This window comes from Phocoena sinus, chromosome 16 (genome assembly GCF_008692025.1).
Source record: "Phocoena sinus isolate mPhoSin1 chromosome 16, mPhoSin1.pri, whole genome shotgun sequence".
NCBI lineage: Eukaryota > Metazoa > Chordata > Mammalia > Artiodactyla > Phocoenidae > Phocoena > Phocoena sinus.
The window spans coordinates 3,836,494-3,858,592 of NC_045778.1; the positions used below are offsets into that span (position 1 = coordinate 3,836,494).

General features: G+C 44.1%; 1 protein-coding gene and 1 non-coding gene across 4 annotated transcripts in view; both read left to right on the forward strand.

The window, feature by feature from the left end:
• Positions 1 to 22,099, forward strand: part of DISC1 (DISC1 scaffold protein) — a 347,039-nt gene that overhangs the window by 270,608 nt on the left and 54,332 nt on the right. For 2 of the 3 annotated variants that reach the window (XM_032609168.1, XM_032609170.1), the window contains exon 10: positions 3,197 to 3,257. The exons of the other annotated variant lie outside the window; for it this stretch is intronic. In XM_032609168.1, coding sequence (XP_032465059.1) covers positions 3,197 to 3,257 — 61 coding nt within the window. The remainder of the gene's footprint in view (positions 1 to 3,196; positions 3,258 to 22,099) is intronic. 3 annotated transcript variants of the gene reach the window in all.
• On the forward strand, positions 18,697 to 18,823 carry LOC116742060. The gene has a single exon (XR_004346337.1). It is a non-coding gene; the product is annotated as a small nucleolar RNA SNORA25 (small nucleolar RNA).

A 22,099-nucleotide genomic window follows, 5' to 3' on the forward strand; every position in this document is an offset into this window, starting at 1 on the left:
CACGTCTGCACACACACACACACACACACACACACACACACACACACACACTCACTCTGCATATCTGAGCATGCCCCTAGCACTGGGTCTTACCTTGTACCTTCTTCAGGATTTTATATGTGAAGAAATTTTTATATAGATGTTTTTCCTCTTTTTTTTCCAAAACACTTTATACTTTAAAAAAAGCAATTCCTGGTGGCGTGTGCTCCCAACACTGCCTCCCACCTGTCCCCAGCCGCGTGCTGGGGCTTCTGGGTCCACAGCCCCGCCCGGGGTCTAGTGGAGGCCCAGCAGCAGCCATGGCAGGGTTGACTCTGCTGGGAGCGGCACGGAGCCAGCCACCCTCTTCCTACCCTGCCTCCCAGTAACTACTCCCTGCCCGGGGGCACCCACTCCCTGGGACTCTGGACGGAGGGACAGATGGACGGAGGGAGCTGTCCCCAGGACCCCACCTCCTTCTCTGGGGGGATGCAGGGCATGGATCTGCAGGACCTTCCCCCTGCAGCTGGCGTTTCTCTCCTGCTCTGTGAGCCTGCTTAACTGAATAAAATGTTGCGGCCAATAAAAAAATGTGGGCTGTAGGCTGAGCCCTTTGCCCCGGCGGCTGGGAGCCAGAACAGCTCCGCACGGCCTCTCGTGTGGCTTGGGCTTCCCCACGGCATGGCGGCTGGTTCCCGGGAGGAGGAGCCAGGCAGGAGCTGGACCCTAGCCTCAGAAGTTAAACAGCATCCTTCCTGCCACGCGCAACTGGGGGAACAGTCCTAGCCTGTTCAGGTTCAAGGGGAGGGAAATAGGTTTCCCTGTTTGATGGACAGTGGCCAAGTTCTGGAAGAGCATATGGGGCCAGCAATATTACTGTGGCCGTGTTTGGAAATAGAGTCTGCTGCAGTGGCCTGCGTGATTGGACCTGAGCTGTTTCTCTGCCCTCATCGCTTCTCCCCAGGGAACGTTCTGCTCTGGCCACATGTTGGTGAGACACTCAGGCAGACTCCTGCCCTGGCTGGCCCTTCTGCATCTCTGCCCTTCCCGGCGTGCTGCTTACGTGCTCTCCCCGCCATCTCCATGCTTTTACTCAGTGTCACCTTCTCAACGAAGCCTACCCTGACCACTCTGATCCCCTTCTCTTGATGTACGATACTTATAACCCCCTAGCAGTCTATGGAACTTTCTGTTTCCTCTTTATTACCTGCCCCTCCAGAACGAAGCACTACGTAGGCAGGCATCTTTACTGATCCTGCTTATTGGTTTATACCCAGGGCTTAGAACAGTGTGTGCCACATAAGTGCACGTAGGATGTGAACCAGAGCATGTCTGGTTGGGATATTCTGAGTTTGCAGCACTTATTCCAGGTGAACCAGTGAGATCTCTGCTCTGAAGGACCACATCACCGTGACTAAATCCCCACGCTGGCACACGACCTGACTCATAGTAGGAGCTGACAACACATACTTAACTGATTTATTTGGAGAAAAAACTTAGCACACCTTAACTTGTAGCTTAGGCAAGCACAGATCAATAAGAGATCAACTTCAACAGTTCCTTTCACTGTATGTATCTCTGTTTTAACTATCATCAACGAATTACCCAGAACTTTTGTTGTCATTTCCATCTAAATATTTGGTTTCTTTTCTTTTCTTTTCTTTTCTTTTTAACAAAGAGAAAAGTACTAGATTTATTCAAGTATTCTGTCAACATTTGTTGAGAAACTAGTACAAACAAATGCTATTCAAAGTACTGGAGATACAGCATTGACCAAGACTGACAGCATCCCAGTTCTTACGGAGCTTACCTTGTAGTGGGAATAAATAGGCAATAACAAGCATATAAACAAAGAAAAAAAACAGGTAGTGGTAAATGTTCTGATGAAAACAAAACAGGGTGGTCTGAGAGTGTGGATTAAGAGTAGCTTAATTATTCTTGAAAATTAATTGCAATGCCTTATTAAATAACTTCATGTGACTCCAACTGAAGCAGAATAATTAGTTGAATCCTAGCCTTTTAGTAACAGTCTTACTGATGCATTGATAAGGCGTGTTTTCCCCCATCGGAAAGGTCATCAATTTGGCTTTTATATTCTTAGAGCAGTATTTCCCAAAATGAGATCAATGAAGTACTATAGTTCCTGGGAATATTTGGTTTCTTGATGAAGAATTTCAAGGTACTTTTTCCAGTTTCCAATACAGCCCCTGTCCCTCACCCCACGCATACACGTCGACCAAGGTGGGGTCCTGAGTGTCCCCCAGGTGGACACTCAGGGCTGAGAGCCAGGCAGCATGCTTTCCATGTACCCCAACTTTTGGGTGTTTATGAGCCCTTCAACACAAATTACCTTTGAGAATGAAGGTTGGAATAAAAAGAATGGTAAATATCACAATGGCCGTAATACCGGTGAGGACAGAAAGGGAACAACATCAACAGGTTACCGCCACCATCCTCCAGAGGCATCTCTGCCGGCTGCTCTTCTGGGGCTGGAAGTCACATCTCGTTCGGGGATCACCTGCAGACCAAGGCACTTTCACCCCTCAGAGGAGGAGGAAACAGAGGGTGTCAGAGCTTGTCCCAAAGGTACCAGATCTCTTCTACATTAGCAAAGTGCCTCTTTGACCCATTGGGCCATAAGAGTCATCTATCCCTTCAGTGTTTGGTGGGTATGAGGCACTGAGTTTACCTCTAGTAGAAGCTGATCTCACAGCTTTGGGAGCTGAGTAGTTGATGTCAGCTCACTGGCTGCATCCGGTTCCTGTTTGTTTTTCAACGGAAGGGTCTGTAATCCTCAGCTACCATTGGTGAGGTTCTCTGGTTAAACCACAGGATGGGGTGTTCTTCTCTCTCTCACTCTTTCCCAAACTCCCAAACTCCCAAGCCTTTGGCTACCAGGTGGGAAAGGTGAGGGGCACAGAGCACAACGGGATCCACGCCAGACACCGGTTAAGCTGCCTTTGAAAGCACGTAGTGGAAGGCATCATACCCTGGATCCCCGGCTCCGACTCCGGCAGTGCCTGGAGGCCTCAGACCCCTTCCAACGCATCCCTCCAGGCAAGCCGTCCAGTGGATTCGAGTGTTTTCCAAACATAGGATGTTATCATTACCAGCGGCTCAACTGTGATCCTTCGGGTTTGGGCTTTTGGTTGAGCAGTTCTGGGTTTTGTTCAATCTCTGACTCCAGTTGCATCAATTTTGGATTTCTGTTTTGCAGAAACCAGTGTGAAGGTGAATACTATGAAGTACATGGAAATGCTTGAGGATAAACTGCACAGGTAGGGATGGTAACTTCTTCATTACAGACTCCATGGCACGTCTGGATTCTTTATTATATCAGAATTTGGTGAAAGCAAAGAAAAAGGCTAGCCAATTTCTACAATAAATTAACAAAGAAAAACACAAAAAAGGAGTCCTTTGAATCCTGTAACAGAAGAAGCAGGTGCCATACAGACATCTCCCAGAGCTTTTCTCTTTTTATAAAAAGTAAGTAGATTAAGATGTTGTAAAGCGTCCGGGGAGATCACAAGATTGTTTTCATGTTTCCTAAGAAGAAGAAGAATCTTCCTTGGTACGTTAAATTCCGAATTCATGCCTTGGTCTGTCTTTCTCTTCTTTGAAATGTCTGAAGTGGATGTCATGGGTTTTGACCCAGCTTATCTACGTTTTAGAACAATATAAGAATGCACACCTTAGATTCTGTTTTGAATCCTGAATCAAAACAAGTGTGAAAACTTCTTGTGCCTTTTTTTTTAGAACCCAATTAGGAATTCAGGTTTGAGACACATTAGGGATGCTGCATCGTGTCAAGGTGTTTCTGGTTTTTGTGGATGTGTACTCGTGAAAATAAATCCCAGCCACCAGGATCTGTTCCTAATTAAGGAAAGTAGGAAAAGGTACTGTGTGCTTTGCTCCCTGGGACGCGTTTAGCTCTATGGAAAATGTTTTGCTACTACTTTGGCAATTGTTAAATAACTCTTTAAACAGGCTATGCCTTAAACCTTTGTCTGCCAGGGTAATGCCATCGGCTAAAATACCGCTTCTCCCTTAAGAGATGTTAAGAGGAGCTGCCTAGCTGAGCTCTGCTCTACAGGGCAGGTGAGGTGCTGCAGGGTTGATTCTAATGCTTGGAAAGCAAGTTCTTCCAACCACTGACTGGTATTGCCCTGAGCCCTGTGCCCTAGATGTGGGGAGGAACCTCAGTGAAGGTGGCCTGTAGCAGGTATGGGGTGAGAGGGCTTGCAGGTAAGAGGCATCCTCTAAGGAAATGTCTCTCCTCCTTAGAAAGTAGGGCACTCAGCTGGGTCAGGTGCACTGCCCTGAGTCTGGTGTCCTCCTCTACTGCGTGTTCTGCCGGGGCAGGTTTCTGCACATCCCTCTTGACCTTAACTCTGCGTACCATTTTTTAGCCGTAAGCATCCCACACGCCCTGAGTTCTGTTAGGTGAGTGGGTGGTAAGTTGGAGCTGTGAGACGTGGGTATAGGTAGAGAAGTGCCCCTTTAAGTAGCAGCTCTATCACTTATCAGCTACCTAACCTCAGGTAAGCATTCACCTTCAATTTCTTTATCTGTAAAACAGAAGGGTGGGTACCTACCTTCCAGGTGTGCGCCTTTTATTATCCACTGTATATAAAGCACCCTCATAGTCAGCTGTCAGCAAACCTTCGTCCCCTTCACCTCCTGCTGCTTCTGATCTTTGCTGTCCTGATCGTCAGAGCTGGCTGAACAGTCATGCCCAGAACTCATCCTTTTCCCTCCAAGCCAGGCCCCTGTGCTATGTATGCAGTCCAGGGAATGCCCCCCCCACCCCTCCACCTGTTGAGGCCCCCCCACCTGGTGCCTGTGTGGAACCAGGACTCAGGTTCACTGCGCTTTCCCTCATCTCCCCCTTGGAGTCAGTCTGTAGTCCTGCCACTTGGGCCCCTGCAAGCATCCTCCAGCCCACCTGCGTTCACCACGCTAGGGCGGGTCTGTCTTCTCTCACGGAATGACTGTGAGGGCTGCTTTCTCCATCTTTCTCTGTACAGTGTTGCCCTTTCCATTCCACTCTCCAGGTGATCTCCAGTGAGCCTCTTAAAGTGCAAATCTGGTCGTTGCGCATCCCCGTCACCTGAGGGATAAAGCCTAAATGTCGCACTGCAGCTCATGCGTTCTTCCACGTGGCCTCTGTGGGTCCTTCGGAATCAACCATCACCACCCGTCACTGCCCTACTCCAGTCCTCCTGATTCTCGTATGTTTCTCAATGCCACTGTGGCTTTTTTCGAGAGAGAAACTCATTCAGAAGGGAAAATGGTCAAGGGATTATTGTTCTGGGAAGTATTAGGTCGAACCATGTGAAATTACTGATATCAGACCATTTCGACCTAGAAAGATGGCACTCTTACGGTGCAACCCAATATTTAGCGATCTGGAGTGATCTTCAGTAGGTCCGATGCTACGGCCTGAGACGGGCCAGTGTCCTTCCCCACGACGCGCTGGCCCGTGCATGGATGTGCGGGCTTTCACCTCTCCTTTGGCATGTGCCCCTGGGGGCCTCTCCCAGCTCAGCCCTGACCAGCCCTCCATGTGTCTAAGCCTCGTGCATCCTTCAAGTTTTAGACGTCTCCTCTTTGAAGCCTTCCATGACTCCCCAGGACTGAGTCATGTGCTTGCACTGAATTATTCTTCTTGCTTTCAAAGTGCTTCACGTCAGGTGTGGGAGATTATGTCCGTCTTGTTCAGGATGTATCCTCAGTGATTTGATAGGTCTGAACAGTGTAGGTGACAAACAATATTTGCTGAATGAATGATTGAATAGATGACTGAATGAATGCAGCCAATCTGTAGACAGCCCGGTCTCATTTCCATCACCTCTCCAGCCAATGTGGTTGCGTGACTCACGTACGTTCGTTACTTGGGATCCGTCAACAGTCTCCGGGGACCGGGATGGTGACTGGCCCATCCTCCAGGCTACTTCCTGAGGGCTCTTTCCATTGCTGTTTCAAGCTGTGAGGAGGTCTGGCTCAGATTTGTTTGAACTGCTGTGCTGGAACCACCCAAACAGAGAGGAGATAAGGCAGCAGGCTCTGTAACCCCTGGGCCGTGGGCAGAAGGGCAGACAGAGGCTGGGAACTGCTGCGCCCTGAGGTGCGCGCAGGGGGGTTATTGCTGCCTTGGAGCGGGAGGCCAGCCTGGAGGCGGCGGAAGTGTGGTGAGTGTCGGGCTCTCCTTCCTGGGACAGAACTGCCCTCCCCAGCAGGCCTGAGGCGTGATGGTGGCGCGATGCTGCCTCAGTCATGTTTCTTTTCAAGAGGATCAACATCTTAAAACACAAAACCGGTTCTTAGCCCTTGGTGGTTGGCATCATGGTGGCTGCTCATTGCATATTGCAAGATGTTGACGAAAGCAAGGTGATAGATGCCGATGAAAATCTTTGTTATTTATTTGCACTGTCTGGAGCATCTCTGGGTTTAGAAGGAGAGTTGCTGAGAACTGAATAAAATGCTTGTTTCCCGTTAGAAAGTTGTTGAGGACACACTTGATCATCAGTGCCACAGCGAGCTTTAGATCTGGCCAGTCGTGATTTTGGAGACAAATCTAAATGACAACAATATCTTTGTTGAGGCCTGGAGACTCAAGTACTGAGACAAACCGGGGTGGGTTCAATGTCTCCCTCTCTATCAAAAAAGTCAAATGAATTAGAAATTAGGAAGTAACTGATGCTATCAGCAGCTCAGAAGGACCTCCTGCACGGTACGGAACAAAAAAGTGGGCAGATATTAAATAGGGGCTTCTAGTATATAGTAAACAAAGAGTTGCCTTTTAATAATCTGAGTTATATAAAAAAGGAAATTTCCCTCTAAGTTTGAATGTTCGTCAAAACATTAAAAAGGTTTTTATAAAACCTGATTTTTAAAACCATGATTTTATTTGCTATCAAACAATGTTAAGGCTGCCAAATATTTGATGGACTTAAAAGTATCTCAATTATGTTATTTTATGTACTCAGGGTATCTATTCAGTCAAGTATAATTGTAAATAGATCAATAGTAAAATCGTTATTTGTAAATTACACCCATAAACTATTTCTTATACAGGAGAATAAATATAGACATATATGCGCCTATGCATGTATACATCCACTTCCACATATATAAACACACAAACTTGCAATTGAAAAATAAACATTTCACAGTTACTCTACTTATTTTGAAAATTCCCCTTTTTAAAATTAATTTTTGTTGGAGTAGAGCTGCTTTACCATGTTGTGTTAGTTTCTGCTGTACGGCAAAGTGGATCAGCTATACGTATACATATAACCCCTCTTTCTCAGGTTTCCTTCCCATTTAGGTCACCACAGAGCACTGAGTAGAGTTCCCTGTGCTATAACAGCAGGTTTCATTAGTTGTCTATTTTATACATACTATCAATAGTGCATATGTGTCGATCCCAGTGGAAAATTCCCCTTCAGTAACAAGGCATTGAATGGAAGTTCATGGATCGGGAGGAGGTGACATTCTCTCCTTTACATCCAGCCTTACGATCAGGGAGTGACTTAGAGGCTGGGGAGAAGCTGGCTTATTATCTCTGTATCAGTGAGGGGCAGAGAAGCAACAGACCTCTGGCAAATACACCTTCTTCTCAAGAAGAAGATGAACCGATGGAAAAAATAACCCACGTTTTAAGTTAGATGCGTGTACGTTGCTTCTCCTCGTTTCTACAAAGGAGTCAGGATTTGTGGATGTGTTTCCCACCTGTTTCAGGGATGTCCCGCCTTCCCCTTATCTACAGCCCCTTATCTACAGCCAGATAGCCAGAGAGCCAGGAGGGTGGCTGCAGTCAGTTACAGGGTTACAGGGTCGTGATCATTCCACAGACCCACTCCCTCGCTGCTTTCCTTGCCATTCCCACCGCTGCTACCTTTGACTTGAGTCAGTAAAGCATCTTACAGCCTCCCTCCTTCTGGGCTCACACCGTTTCAGCGCACTGTTCCGCCGCAGCCAGGATGACTTCGTTACCGTCCTGCTTACAATCCTTCTAGGCTCCTTTGCATCCACCATAAACTCCACGGTCCTCATCAGGCCCCCAGGCTCCCCGTGAAGGGGCTCCAGCCTACTGCCACCTGGTCTCTGGGGTCCCCACCCTCACTGGGTGCCCGGTGCCCCAAACTAGCCTGTGCTTTCAGTTCCTTAATTCACGCCCCCAGCAGCTCCTCTGGGGAGCCCTCCCCTTCCCAGCTCCTGGGTACACGCTCACCTCACGGCTCAGCACCGTATCTTCTCTACAAAGCCCCTCTGGCTTCCTCCTGCCTCCTTCTTGGTTCTCACAGTAGGAGCCACTGACAACACAGTCTGTTGCACTGACTTCTGTCTGCTTCTGTTGGACTGCGAGATCCTTGAGGATGCTCACTTGCTCTGTGTTCCAAGTGGCTGGCATGCTGTCTGGCACAATTTCAATAAAATTATATTTAATGCAAGAATGAATGGATAGGGCTTCCCTGGTGGCGCAGTGGTTGAGAGTCCGCCTGCCGATGCAGGGGACGCGGGTTCGTGCCCCGGTCCGGGAGGATCCCACATGCCGCGGAGCGGCTGGGCCCGTGAGCCGTGGCCGCTGAGCCTGCGCGTCTGGAGCCTGTTGCTCCGCAACGGGAGAGGCCACAACAGTGAGAGGCCCGCGTACCGCAAAAAAAAAAAAAAAAGAATGAATGGATAAGTAGCCATTGTATCTTGAAGTGTTATTTTCAGCTGTTTGATTCAAAAAGTCAAGGCAGCCTAAGAAGATGTAATGCTCCAGAAATCCATTTGTCTTGACATCAGATCTTAGTGGGATATAATAGAAAAGGGAAATAAATCTACTCTTAAAGAGCTTTCTCCACTTCTTCTTACCCCCGAGGTTTATTGTTTCTGGAGGTAGTACTTAAGCATGATATTTTGGCCCTGCTCATTTTTCCTTACAGCTGAACCTTGCTTGAATTTCTGTTTTTTTCAATTATTATTATTTTGGGGTTATATTTGTTCACTTGTTTTATTTTTTAGATTCCACATAAAAGTGAAAATGTATGGTATTTATCTTTCTCTGTCTGACTTAAATCACTAAGCATAATACCCCCCAGGTCTATACATTTTGCAAACGGCAGAATTGCATTCTTTTTTATGGCTGAGTAATATTCTGTTGTATATAGAAGATGTGGTATTTATTTTCTCAAGTATTCGTATTCTCTGGTAGCCATTTTTCTCAAAGAGGCAAAGGGAATATTCAAAAGTCTTGTAGATGGGTTACACTCTTTACTGATCCTATGTTATATCTTGTATCTAACCATTGTACCGGAGAAATTTATTACTGTCTAATGGCCAGCTCACATCTCTGGCTCGTGGGCACCAAGCCCTCCACACTACGGCTCCATTTAAACTCACAGAGTCTCTTGTATGCATGACTGATGGGAAAATTTCTCTTTTTTTCCCTAGCATTTTTTCTAAGGTTAAACATAAAAACTGCCACAAACTATAAGCACAGTTTAGTGGATTATAGGTGATCTCTGTTTCTTTGTGCTCTTCAGTATTTCAAGCGAGTTTTTTTTTTTGGGGGGGATGTGCATCATACTTTCATAATCAGAAAAGAAAACGGAAAAATCATTAAAGTCTGCTCTGACTATAGAAATAGAGACTTTCTCAGAGGTCTTCTTAGCTTTAGAGGAAACTATTAAAAACTCATTGGTCTCACCTGAAATTTACTTAGAGACATATATTTTTCTAAAGGTGATTTTGTTCTTTTTTTTTTTTTTAATTAATGTTTAGTTTCTCATTATCTTGCAGTTTCAATATGGACAGCCTGCCAGGAAATGGTAGCTCAGGGGACTCACTGCTCAGGGACCAGCGGGGTGGGGTGTAAGCAGGGAGGGAGAGCCGTGGTGGCTGCTGCCTGGGCACCATCACCTTCCCAGCTGGTCTGTCTGGACGGCTTTGCCTTCAGCCCAGAAGCCAGCGAGGCCTGAGAGGCACACAGCTTCCTGGAGTTGAGAGTACTTGTTGGGCCGTGCTGTCCTGACCTTCTCTCTAAGTTGGCACAGTGTACCATATGGACGACCTCAAGAGACTAAGGCACCGTTTCTCTGCCCAGAGGACGTGCCGTCTAGAGTGGGAGCAGTGCTGCCCAGAGTGTGCCTCAGAGGTCAAGGTCTGTCCCCTCACCGAAGGCACCTGGAGCCGGTCAGTCACGGCTAAAAGCAAGTGTTGATGACCAACTGCCCACGATCTCAGGAAGATGGGAATTAGGGCTGAAGATGGGGTCCCTGGAACACTTGTTTCCAAGGCAGCTGCCTACGAGGCGGTCCGCTAGGATGTGGGAAGAACATTTTAGAATTTGTTTTACTTTTTCATTTCACTCATTTAAGGTTTGTCCTTGAACCTGTTTTATATGTGTATAGTAGTACATGCATACAATTTGTGAAACAAAACTCAGAGTGCGTGGTTGTAATTTTCTCACCGATGAGACAGTGCTGACATTAACACTCGCTTATCTTCCGATTACTGAATCAGATGGCACGTTCAGCGTGTGACCAACCTATGCAGCAGCCGTCTTTGTCTTCACGTCCACAAAGGAAAAAAAGGAGTTAATTGTCTAACAGAAGAGTTGGCACTCATGCACAAAGAAGATGAAAGAGGCAGGGACATGAAGAGGAAACGGGCAGAGTTACAAAAGGCACGGGGGAGAGGGAATTTACAGTGTGGAGCTATTGGTAACTTCAGGCCAGAATTCACGAGCCTTGTTCGGGTGTGTGGCCCTTAAAAGCATAACAGCTGAAAGCCCGGGAGGCTGCTTCTCCCAGGAGTACATTCCAGACTTGACCGAGCTGTGCTTCCCGGCAGCCTGGAGGCTGCTCACCAGCACCCCAACAGGAGTTTAACAATGACTAGAATTCTTTGGGATCCCATATAGAATGTTCTTTATTCTGAATTATGCAAGGCGATTTCGACGTTTCGGTGCACCTGGAACAATCCATTTTCAACCCACATTGACCTTATTTCGAAAGCTGCCGGGGGAAGTGACTATAAGACATGGAGGCCAGGAGATAAGCCACCAGGCGCGGGCAGACACCTGCTTCTGTTTTTCGCAATTTTATTGTATTGTTTTGCTGCTGACCCAGGCGTCCCTTCTCCCCTCTTAGGAGGCACGAGTCAGACACGTTAGTACCTCCCCAGACCCCGCTGCTTCTCTGGGAGCCCAGGGCCTCGCTCACCCCGTCTTCACAGCCTCAGCCCCATTTTTTCTTCCTCTGCGTCTCAGAAAGGCAGATTCTCAGCTTCTTTCTTTTCCTTCCTCTGTTTGGCGTGACCCTCCTGCGTTCGCCTCTATTCTCAGCTGGGAGCTATTTGTATTTGTGCCAGCTCTCCGTCTCTCTCTGTGTCTCTCTATCGCTCTGTGTCTCTCTGTCTCTCTATCTCTCTCTGTCTCTCTGTCTCTATCTCTGTCTTTCTGTCTCTCTATCTCTGTCTTTCTGTCTCTATCTCTGTCTTTGTGTCTATCTCTCTCTTTCTGTCTTTCTGTCTCTCTATCTCTCTCTGTCTCTGTCTCTCTCATTAGCAGAAGGAGACGTTTAGGATGCAGAGGCTGGAAGTACATCACCCCTTTTCATCCCCTCCCGATAAGCCGTCTCTCTACTGGGTTGACTCCTGTCTGTCCTTTCAGACTCTGTTGAGGAGGTATAGCCCACAGGGACTTCTCTGTCCTCTGGCTCCTGTCCTGTCTCCCGTCTGCTTCTCGCCTGCCCTTTGATCGCACTGTCTTGGGACATGAATTTTCCTTTTATGTCCCTGTTCTGCCTTCTTACCTCAATTGCCCACTCAGGGCTCAGTCCTTCCACCCAGGAGGTACTGTGGCTTCATGCATTGCTGGTCTTTTGCCGCAAGTCCACATTTCCTTCTAAAACTGGATAAACTGACCATGTACACGAAAGCCTTTGTGAAAATATTCGTTGTTAGATTTGCCCACTTTTGAATGTTGAAGCAATTTGGCTATACTGTCTAATTTTCCAGGGGAAACAAGGATCTAAAATACCATACTATTTTGAAATTCAAACTGATAAGAAATCTTAAAGCAGTTAATTCTACAAAGGTCTACATAACCATTCATTTAATGTGTAACCATTGATTGTTCACATTTCATTTTTAATCTTATTTCATCTTATAACAGAAAATCCTTCAGTATACTTAAAATAATAATGGTCACACATATAAAAATACATACTTACAGAAAAATAATACATAAAATACAAGAAGATGGCGTGAATTTAGAAAGTAGGAAAAAAAGAAGGAAAAACAAGGGTAGGGAACATATTGGTCACATTTGTATAGGGATTAGAGTCACCACCACAGCCGTTTACTATTCTAGACATTAAGTATGACTGATATGTATATAAAACTAAGTAATGTTTGAAAAAGTTTATGTGAATGGTAGAATTTATAATAAACTTTGGAGGTCTGCATTTGTGCTACCGTTCACTACAATACTTTCCATTCTCTAAGAACTCTAGTAGTGAATTTTTACTCAGAAATAACTTTTTCCCCTGAGATGTTCAGTTAATGATGAGTATAGTTTCCGGAACACTTCAGTCCATTTAGAGAAGCCTACGTGTAGTTTTTCAGAAAGAGAGAGTCGAGCTCTTGCCTCTAGAACCCCTGCAACTGCGCCAACTAGGCAAGTCTTTGCTTCAGGGCAAGAAAAGAAGCTGTCGCCTGCTGAATCCCACCCGGCCTTTATGTCCAGTCCACAAAGAGGGCTTGGAGTCCGCTGTTGCTTTCCAGGGATGCTGTGCAGCAGGGCCCAGACAGGGGAATTAAGATGAAGGGTCTCCCTCCTCCTAAGTTTTTAGCATTAAAAAAAAAAAACCCTCAAACAAACAAATAATCTCTTTCCTGATGAATGTGGAGAACCTGAGACATTTAGATAAAGTGCAGGCTCTGGAATCAAGTTGTCTGGATTCATGTGTGACCAATTAAAATAGACCAATAACAGAGCAAGAATAAAGAATGTTTCCCGTATACAAAAAGAACTTAATAAATGCTAGCTATTATTACCTTAGTAGCAGCTATGGCACCATGAAAATGATGAAATCAAAATATCTACATTTCAAAAAATCCTTATTTTATAAAACCAGAAGAGAATCTCTTACGCTCCTGGTGAAAGTATGGGGAGAGAAGAGGTGTTTGCTTGGAGCTTATAGCCTCCACTGAAGGGCTGCGAAAACTGGTTGATTATTTAAGCTCTTAGCTTTTTCCTCTGCCTGCCCTTTGGCCAGCTGTTAGCACCTCCTGCAGAGGCTGGAAAGGGAGAGGGGTGAGGAAATTGAGTTCTTGTGAATGGCTGAGGGTTAGAGCCTCCCACGTTTCTGTGACCAAAGGGCTAGGATCCTTCCAACAGTCTTATGCCTTTAGAAGCAACCTGGCTGGTTTGGGGGGTGTTTGAGACCAAGAAAGTTCTGGGCTCCAGGCTCCAGAGCTCAGGTGCTGGGAGGAATTTATCATCTCTTCTGCGATTCATGGAGCTTCAAAGCCCTTCATCTTGACCGTCACTGGAGCTCAGGGAGAGAGAGAGAGCATTTTGGGGAGAAAGTAACTCCAATATATTTGCTTCTCTCCCTCTGCTATTTTCCTTTGAGAGAGTAAAAATGTTGCTCTAGAGAAGAGGGTGGCAGAAGGAAAGAAGAGGAAGGATTAGTCAGAAACCCTTTGGGTTTGTCTGGTGAGGGGCTTCAGAGAGGGGAGAGGTCTTCCCGATGTGTGATGGGAAGAATTCAGGTAGCATGAGCCATGTGGCTGGCACAGGAGAAGACAGATATTTTAGGAAAAATTTAAAGTATTTATTTATTTATTTTAAAATTGAAACATAGTTGATTTACAATGTGTTAGTTTCAGGTGTATAGCAAATTGATTCAGTTATATATATATATATATGTATATATATATATATATTCATTTTCAGATTCTTTTCCATTATATATTATTACAAGATACTGACTATAGTTCCCTGTGCTGTACAGTAGGTCCTTATTGGTTATCTATTTTATATATAGTAGTGTGTATCTGTTAATCCCAAGTTCCTGATTTATCCCTCCCCCACTTTCCCCTTTGGTAACTATATGTTTGTTTTCTATGTCTGTTAGTCTATTTCTGTTTTGTAAATAAGTTCATTTGTATCCTTTTTTTTTAGATTCCACATATAAGTGATACCATATGATATTTGTGTTTCTCTGTCTGACTTACTTCACTTAGCATGATAATCTATAGGTCCATCCATGTTGCTACAAATGGCATTATTTCATTCTTTTTGATAGCTGAGTCATATTCCATTGTATATATGTGCCACATCTCCTTTATCCACTCATCTGTCGATGGGCATTTAGGTTGCTTCCATGTCTTGGCTATTGTAAATAGTGCTGCTATGAACGTAGGGGTGTAGGTACCTTTTTGAATTATAATTTTGTCCAGATATATGCCCAGGAGTGGGATTGCTGGGTCATATGGTAACTCTGTTTTGCTGGGTCATATGGTAACTCTAGTAAGGAACCTCCATGCTGTTCTCCATAGTGACTGTACCAATTTACATTCCCACAACAGTGTAGGAGGGCTCCCTTTTCTCCACACCCTCTCCAGCATTTATTATTTGTAGACTTTCTGGCCGGTGAGAGGTGACACCTCACTGCAGTTTTGATTTGCGTTTCTCCAGTAATTTGTGGTACTGAGCATCTCTTTATGTGCCTGTTGGCCATCTGTGTGTGAGAAGACAGATTTTTGACTGCAGCATCAGAACTAAAAGCGTGGACCAAAGGTCTAGGTCATCTGGCATCATTTTCTGTCACTGATATTTCAACCCTTCGTCGGTCGTGGGGCTCTTCTGAAAAGATGGCCTGAAAAATCAAAAAGATGGCCGTGATTTTGTCTAATAGCAAATAGGAGATTGACTATTAAAACAGAAGGCTCTGCTAACAGACTCCCCTGTGGCTTGTCCAGTTCCTCCCAAAGCGTGTGTTTTAAAGCAACGATATGATCATTCTGCCCAGTGAGATCAATTAAGAAATCAACCAATATTTAAGGAGGCCTGAGGCCTGGCAAGATGCCCAGTGATTCCTCTTTCTTTACTCTGTTTGGTTTAGGTCGTGGAAAGCCATTCCACTGCAATTACTATGTAAACCTGAACTTGGGGAGGCCGTCGAGGGGACGTTCTGTCCACTGTGCTCTGGGGGCCCGTGTGCCCTTGTCCCCCAGATATGCCAGTGTGCTTCACGATGTGCCTGTTTCAAGGGGCCTGTCACATTCTTAAAAAGGCGATTATGACTAATCAAGACGGAATGTCCAAGCTAAGATGATTTATTTTTTTTATTATTATTATTTTTTTGCGTTACGCGGGCCTCTCACTGTTGTGGCCCCTCCCGTTGCGAAGCACAGGCTCCGGACGCGCAGGCTCAGCGGCCATGGCTCACGGGTCCAGCCGCTCCGCGGCACGTGGGATCTTCCCGGACTGCGGCACGAACCCGCGTCCCCTGCATCGGCAGGCGGACTCTCAACCGCTGCGCCACCAGGGAAGCCCTAAGATGATTTTTACAAGCTCAAGAGAAACCATATAGCTTGAGTGTTTTTGATGCATTTTGGCAGGGAGTTGAGAAATCTTAAAGAAAAATTAATTGCTGTATCAATGGAAACCCCAGCAGGTAGATATCCAATTTGTCATTAATTAAAATGAGAAGACGTTTAACGATTTAAGGAAGCGTTGTCAAGATTGTGTGATAGTTTAATTTGCTAACATGGGATGAACCTGTTAGCTTCAGACGCATGATTAATAGAAGTAGAGCTCCTCCTGGAATTTCTCCGATGCTCACTTTCAGTGTGCAGTCATTTTTAAGACTCTGCTCAGTGCTCTTAGCTCACGTAAAGTGAGGTGACGGGTCTGCAGCATCCTTGGCAAATGTAGGTTAGACGAAATATTACACACAACATTGTCTGCGACTCATTTTTGCTCCTTTTCTCCTCCTCACTCCCCAACCCCGCAGCCCTCCCTCCTAGCACCCTGAGTCGTACAACAGCTGTGCAAACATTAGCTGCAAAGCGGCAAGCACTGAGCTGCAGACGCTCTCTGTGCTGTGCTGTGTCCCCTTCTATCAGGGAGCTCACTCCAGGGTGGGTTCTAAATCCCTGATCACAGACACCTCAGGGAGGAGAGCAGTTTTTTCCTTCTGTGGCTGCTAATGTAAAGATGCCATTTCTTGAGCTGGAAGAATTTTCTGTGATTGCATTCTATGCTAAGCCTCAAAAGATAACTTTGTAGCTCTCATTCATCACCCAACAGGGCCTTTTAGGGGTGCTTCTTTTTTGTTTTTTAAATTTTATTGAAGTATGGGTGATTTACAATGTTGTGTTAATTTCTGCTGTACAGCAAAGTGACTCAGTTATACATATATATATATTCTTTTTTCATATTCTTTTCCATTATGGTTTATCACAGGGTATTGAATATAGTTCCCTGTGCTCTACAGTAGGACCTTGTTGTTTATCCATCTTATATATAATAGTTTGCATTTGCAAACCCCAACCTCCCCATCCTTCCCTCGCCCAGCCTCTCCTCCCCCTTGGCAACCACAAGTCTGTTCTCAATGTCTGTGAGTCTGTTTCTGTTTCGTAGATACGTTCATTTGTGTCATATTTTAGATCCCACATATAACTGATACCGTATGATATTTGTCTTTCTCTTTCTGATTTACTTCGCTTAGTATGATAATCCCTAGTTGCATCCATGTTGCTGCAAATGGCATTATTTCCTTCTTTTTAATGGCTGAGTAACATTCCATTGTATATATGTACCACGTCTTTATCCATTCATCTGTCGATGGACATTTAGGGTGCTTCCATGTCTTGGCTATTGTGAATAGTGTTGCAATGAATATTGGGGTGCGTGTGTCTTTTCTCACAGATACGTTTTAGGGGATTGTGATAATTAGGATTGAGACTGACTGGAGACGTTCTTCAAATGTTTGTAGGAATGACATGCAATGCTGATACATATCAGTAGCTGATCCTTATTAAGAGATATTGTATGCAGGTAATCCACGAAACACTTTAAATGGATTATTTCACTGAAGCCTCCCAACCAGCCAGTGAGCTTCAGGCTCTGTTATTATCTGAATATGTAAGGGGGCTGAGGCTGGCAGAGATCAAGCACCTTCCCTCAGGTGCCCCAGGGACTACTCTGTGAGTGTGTTGTCTGTCTGTCTCAAACTGCCTCAGCGCCTCGTTCTCCAAGACTAACGTTACCACAACGTTCTGGAGTTGCCTGTGGGACAGAGGTATGAAACTTGAAAACTGTGTCTTAAGAATGAACTTTTTGATTTAAATTCCCTTAGTAAGACGTTATTTTAAAAAATCCAAATTATTGTGGAAATTTTCAAACACGTGCAAAACTAGAGAACTTATAACGAACCCCCATGTGCACATCTCACCAATTCAACAATTTTCAGTACATGGCTGAACTGATTTCAGCTGTACTCCCCTCCACTTCCCCACTGTACTAGTTTCCTATCACTGCTGAAACAGAGAGCCATGAACAACTTGAAACAACACAGATCTACTGTCTTCCAGTTCTGGAGTCCAGAGGTCTGATGTGGGTCTCACTGGGCTACAGTCAAGGTGTTGGCAGGGCTGCTTCCTTCTGGAGGCTCCAGGGCAGGATCTGCTTCATTAGCTTCTTCAGCTGCTAGTGGCCAGCTGTAACCCTTGGCTCGTGGCCTCTTTCTCCATCTTCAGAGCACATCACTCCAGTCTCTGCTTCTGCATCACCTTCTCCTCTGACTCTGACCCTTCTCCCTCCCTCTCACAAGGACCATTGGATGACGTCATTGGGTTGACCAGAAAATCCAGGGTAATCTCCCCATCCCCTAATCCTGAACTTAATTGTATCTGTAAAGTCCCCTTTGCCATATAAGGTAACATTCATGGGTCCTGAAGATTAAGGCATGGACATCTTTGGGGAGCCGTTATTCGGCCTACCACATCCACCCTGCCCCCCACAGGAATATTTTGAAGTGAATCTCGTTTTATTTAACCCATGAATATGTCAACACATATCTTCAAAAAGATAAAGACTTAAAAAAAATAACCGTCATACCATTATCACACCTAAAAACATTAACAAGACTTTCTTCATATCATCAGCTATCCAATTTTCCCAAATTGTCTCCTAATTTTATGTTGACACGTGGCTTATTCACGTCAAGAAATGTGTCAGGGCTCTTTAACCTACGGGTTCCTACTCCTTTTACTTCACTTTCTTGTTGTTGAATTAACCAGTATTTTTGTCCTACAGAGTTTGGCTACTTGTGTCCTTGTGCTCATCGACATGTTTCTTTTTCCCACGTATTTCCTATAAACTGGTAGTTAGATCTATAGGTTTGATTACACTGAGGTCTGATTTTATTGTCACAGTTCTTCACTGATGGCGTTGTTACTTTCTACATAAGGAAGCCAATATTATCTGTTCTTTCTCTCCTGTGGTGTTGAGATTGGTTGTTGGGTTCAAGACTGGGAGCCCTGCCCTCTTTGTATCAGATTTTCCGTCAGCTTTTTATACCTAAATTGGTGATTATTGACTAGACTTATTATTTCATTAGTGGATTGTGAAATAGTAATATTCTAATTCCATCACAGTCATCATTTCTTTACATAAAATTCTTCTATAGGAAAAGAAACTTCTTCAGGTTATTTCAAAGAGGGTCTGTGGGTTTGTGAAACTGGGAGCTCTTAATGCTATGACCAAAGATTAATATTCTCCATAGGATGTCACAGGCACTTAGTAGTGCTGCTTTCCTGAAGAGATGAAACATACAGACACTCAGTTTCACTCATAATAATCCATGATTCGTGATGTGAGAAAGTAAGTAAATGTCTCAGAGTTTAAAAACAAAGTTTCCTTCAACATCTATTTAATTGTCCTGAGTGTTATGATCTACAAAAGAAAGAAATGTTTGATTCTTTCTCTTTATGCACCTGTTTCAGAATAATAATTGGTTTTCTAGAATCCTCTAAAGGTGAACAGAAAGAGTGTGTGTGTGTGCATGTAGCATTATGAAGTCATGGATTTTTAACATGTTTGCAATGTTTCAATTCTTTGCAGAAAGTGTTCTTTTTCAAATTTTCCCATCTTTGGCGGAGATCCCTTTCAAACTGGCCCCTGAATCTTTTAACATCAACCTAAACGCTTCCTTGTTTTCTGATTGAACAAGATGTTTCAGGCTCATCTTGCACATTTCATGGCCCAGATCTAGAATCAGCATTTTCTGCAAGGAGCTCTTTTTATTTTTAGTAGGAAATGATACTTAGAGACCACAGACTGGGCCCTGGGGGGGCTCACAGCTAGTGGATTATCGTTATTTTTGAACTTTTCGGTAGACAGAGCTAGGATTTTTTTTTCAGACAAATTATATCACAGATTCACACTGTTATTTCCAGTTCAAATTCAGGGTTACATAGTTTTACTTCTTTGATTTTATACGGGTATTTCTTTTCTCTTACGCTGAAAAATTTTATTCCTTATATCGTTAAAAGAATTCTATACCTATCTGTATATTTATCTATCTCTATTATGAAAGATATTTGATTACATGTATGTAGTATATCTGACTATATATACGTGTGTATATATATTATATTATATTTGGTATATCCATTTTGTGTATGGTTTCAGGATAATAATACTGACATTTTTATTAATAATATGGTAACTGAAAACAACCTAAGACTTCTTTGCAGTTCTTTTTGTTCTTAGGATACATCCCACCAGGGATGCACACTTAAATTACAGAGGTTTAAAGTCACGTTAATTAACTCCCCTGGGTGTAGTTCAACCATCAACTCAATGCATAGCTAGCTCAATGCACAGTAGGCTCACCTCTATTATTTTGCCTTTTATTTTAGTGGTTGCTTCTTTTTTTTTTTTAACATCTTTATTGGGGTATAATTGCTTTACAATGGTGTGTTAGTTTCTGCTTTATAACAAAGTGAGTGGTTGCTTCTTTTAGCGACACAAACAAATATATAACACAAACTTTATGGTTCAGAGTTAAATGTACAAAACAAGGTGCAATCAGAAAAGTATAGCTGTCTTTCCCTCTCTTCAGCCTTTTCCTGACTTTCTCCTACAGGAAACCGTTTTAATTCAATTTTGCTTTATCCTTCCACTGCTTTTTAACGACATAGCCATATATATTTATATCCTCTCTTAGACAAAAGGTGCAGTACTACACACGCTGCTCTACACCTGCCAAGATGACTTGTGAATGTAAAATTTCCTGAGGATAGGAAATAGAACCCACGTATTGTAGTGTTAAGCCCAGCGGTCCATTTAATCAGAAAGGGGTCAAGCCCTAAAGAGCTGGGAGCCAGAATCCTCTTTAGATTTCAACTTTGCAGAGCTCTGTTTGCGACCCATTCTGTGCTGACATTTTTATTTTCTTCCTCGTACTTAGCTTGTACCACCCCCAAGATCTCCCAGGACTCACAACAGTTATAATTAATTGCAAATACTGATTCTGGAAATACCATTTTTTTTTTAACCAGGTGGCTTGTCAAAAATATTTTTCTATGTTACTACATGACAATTCTAACCACGGTTTTAATAGTAATTAACATTCAATAAGTACACATATTACAATTTGCTTAACCGTATTTCATTGAAGGGCATTTTGTTGTTTTCCACCTGTTTTTGTTATATGGCAAATTTAAAAATTAATTTCTCTTTGCTCAAGAGCCTTGAATTATTGAACTGATGGAACTGACACCATTACCTAACAGGCACCTGTGTTCTTTCCTTGGATCCTTGTTTCCAGGGGTGGAAGTGTGCGGAAAGATGTAGCTCTTCCCAAAGAAAGTCTTTTTTCTTAACACTTTCGAAAGAAGGAAAATACAAAACATACACAGGATGAAAATAGACAGGAGGAGGACCTTTAAACAGAACAAAAACCTTTGTGAAAAATTCTCACTTCTGTTTTTTTTCCAAAGAAAACTTTTTATACGAGGTACATGCAAAGTGTGTCATATTAGATTGAATATGTGAATGATGATAAAGACTGTGACTTGGGTCAGATGAGTCTCTTAGAGCCTCCTAGGGGGACAGGGTCTTAGACTACCCCAAGGCAGGTTCTCCAGGTCCGAGAACTCACGTCGATCCTCAACCAGGAGGCTCTCAGTTGTTCATCATTCATCCCTCCCCACTACTTGTTCAATACCTTACCTGAAGCCTCAGAGAACTAAGGAGCTTACGCGTTTCTTTTGATAAAATGAGGAAAAGACAGCATAGGTTTATATTAAAAAGTTTCAGATGTTTTCTGGAGTAGAGGAGGTGAGAGAAGGAGATTATCAAGTGATCCCATGGTTGCCAACGTAGGGCGGAGAGTTTGAGCTGCTCCCTTCCAGAATCTCAGTGGGGAGAGCCCCTGTGAGTGGGCTCCGGGACGGGGGTGGCCTGGCTTATTCATGGGGCCAGGGAGAACCAGTGTGAACAGGCAGAAGGGTTGCTGTGCCTAGATGGGCAGTGCAGCACAGAGCCAGCATAGGGGGGCCTTAGAAGGGAGACAAATAACGTTTAGGCTGGATCAAACAAGTAACGACTGGTCTGTAAAGAAGAGGGGAAGGGCTCAACGAAAAGCAGTGTTTTAGAAAAACTAGTTGTCAACGCTATTCAGAATAGATTGAAAAAGAGAAGGAAGTTGGAATTAGAGAGGCCAGTAAAGAGGCGATGCAGCTAATAGAGTCCTGAGTACGGACTTCATGTATGCAGGACTGATGTATGGAGAATGATGAAACTACGGGAGAAGAGAGAGTAGAAGGAAGGACAAATTTAAAGAAAATAATCTATGAGTGTGGGAAGTAACAGACAGCGGTGCTTCCAGGATTTGAGGCAGCAGTGACTGGGAGAACGGGTGATAGAAGCAATTCATTAGATCGGGAGCCTTATGGCTGGGAACCAGTTCCTCCTTTTTTTTTTTTTTTTTTTTTTTAACCTTTCTTATTCTCCCTTCTCATCTTTTTGATACAACTCTCTATCAAGTGCTTTCATATCTGACAACTGTTCCCTGGGGCTCTAGTAGTAAACAATACAAGC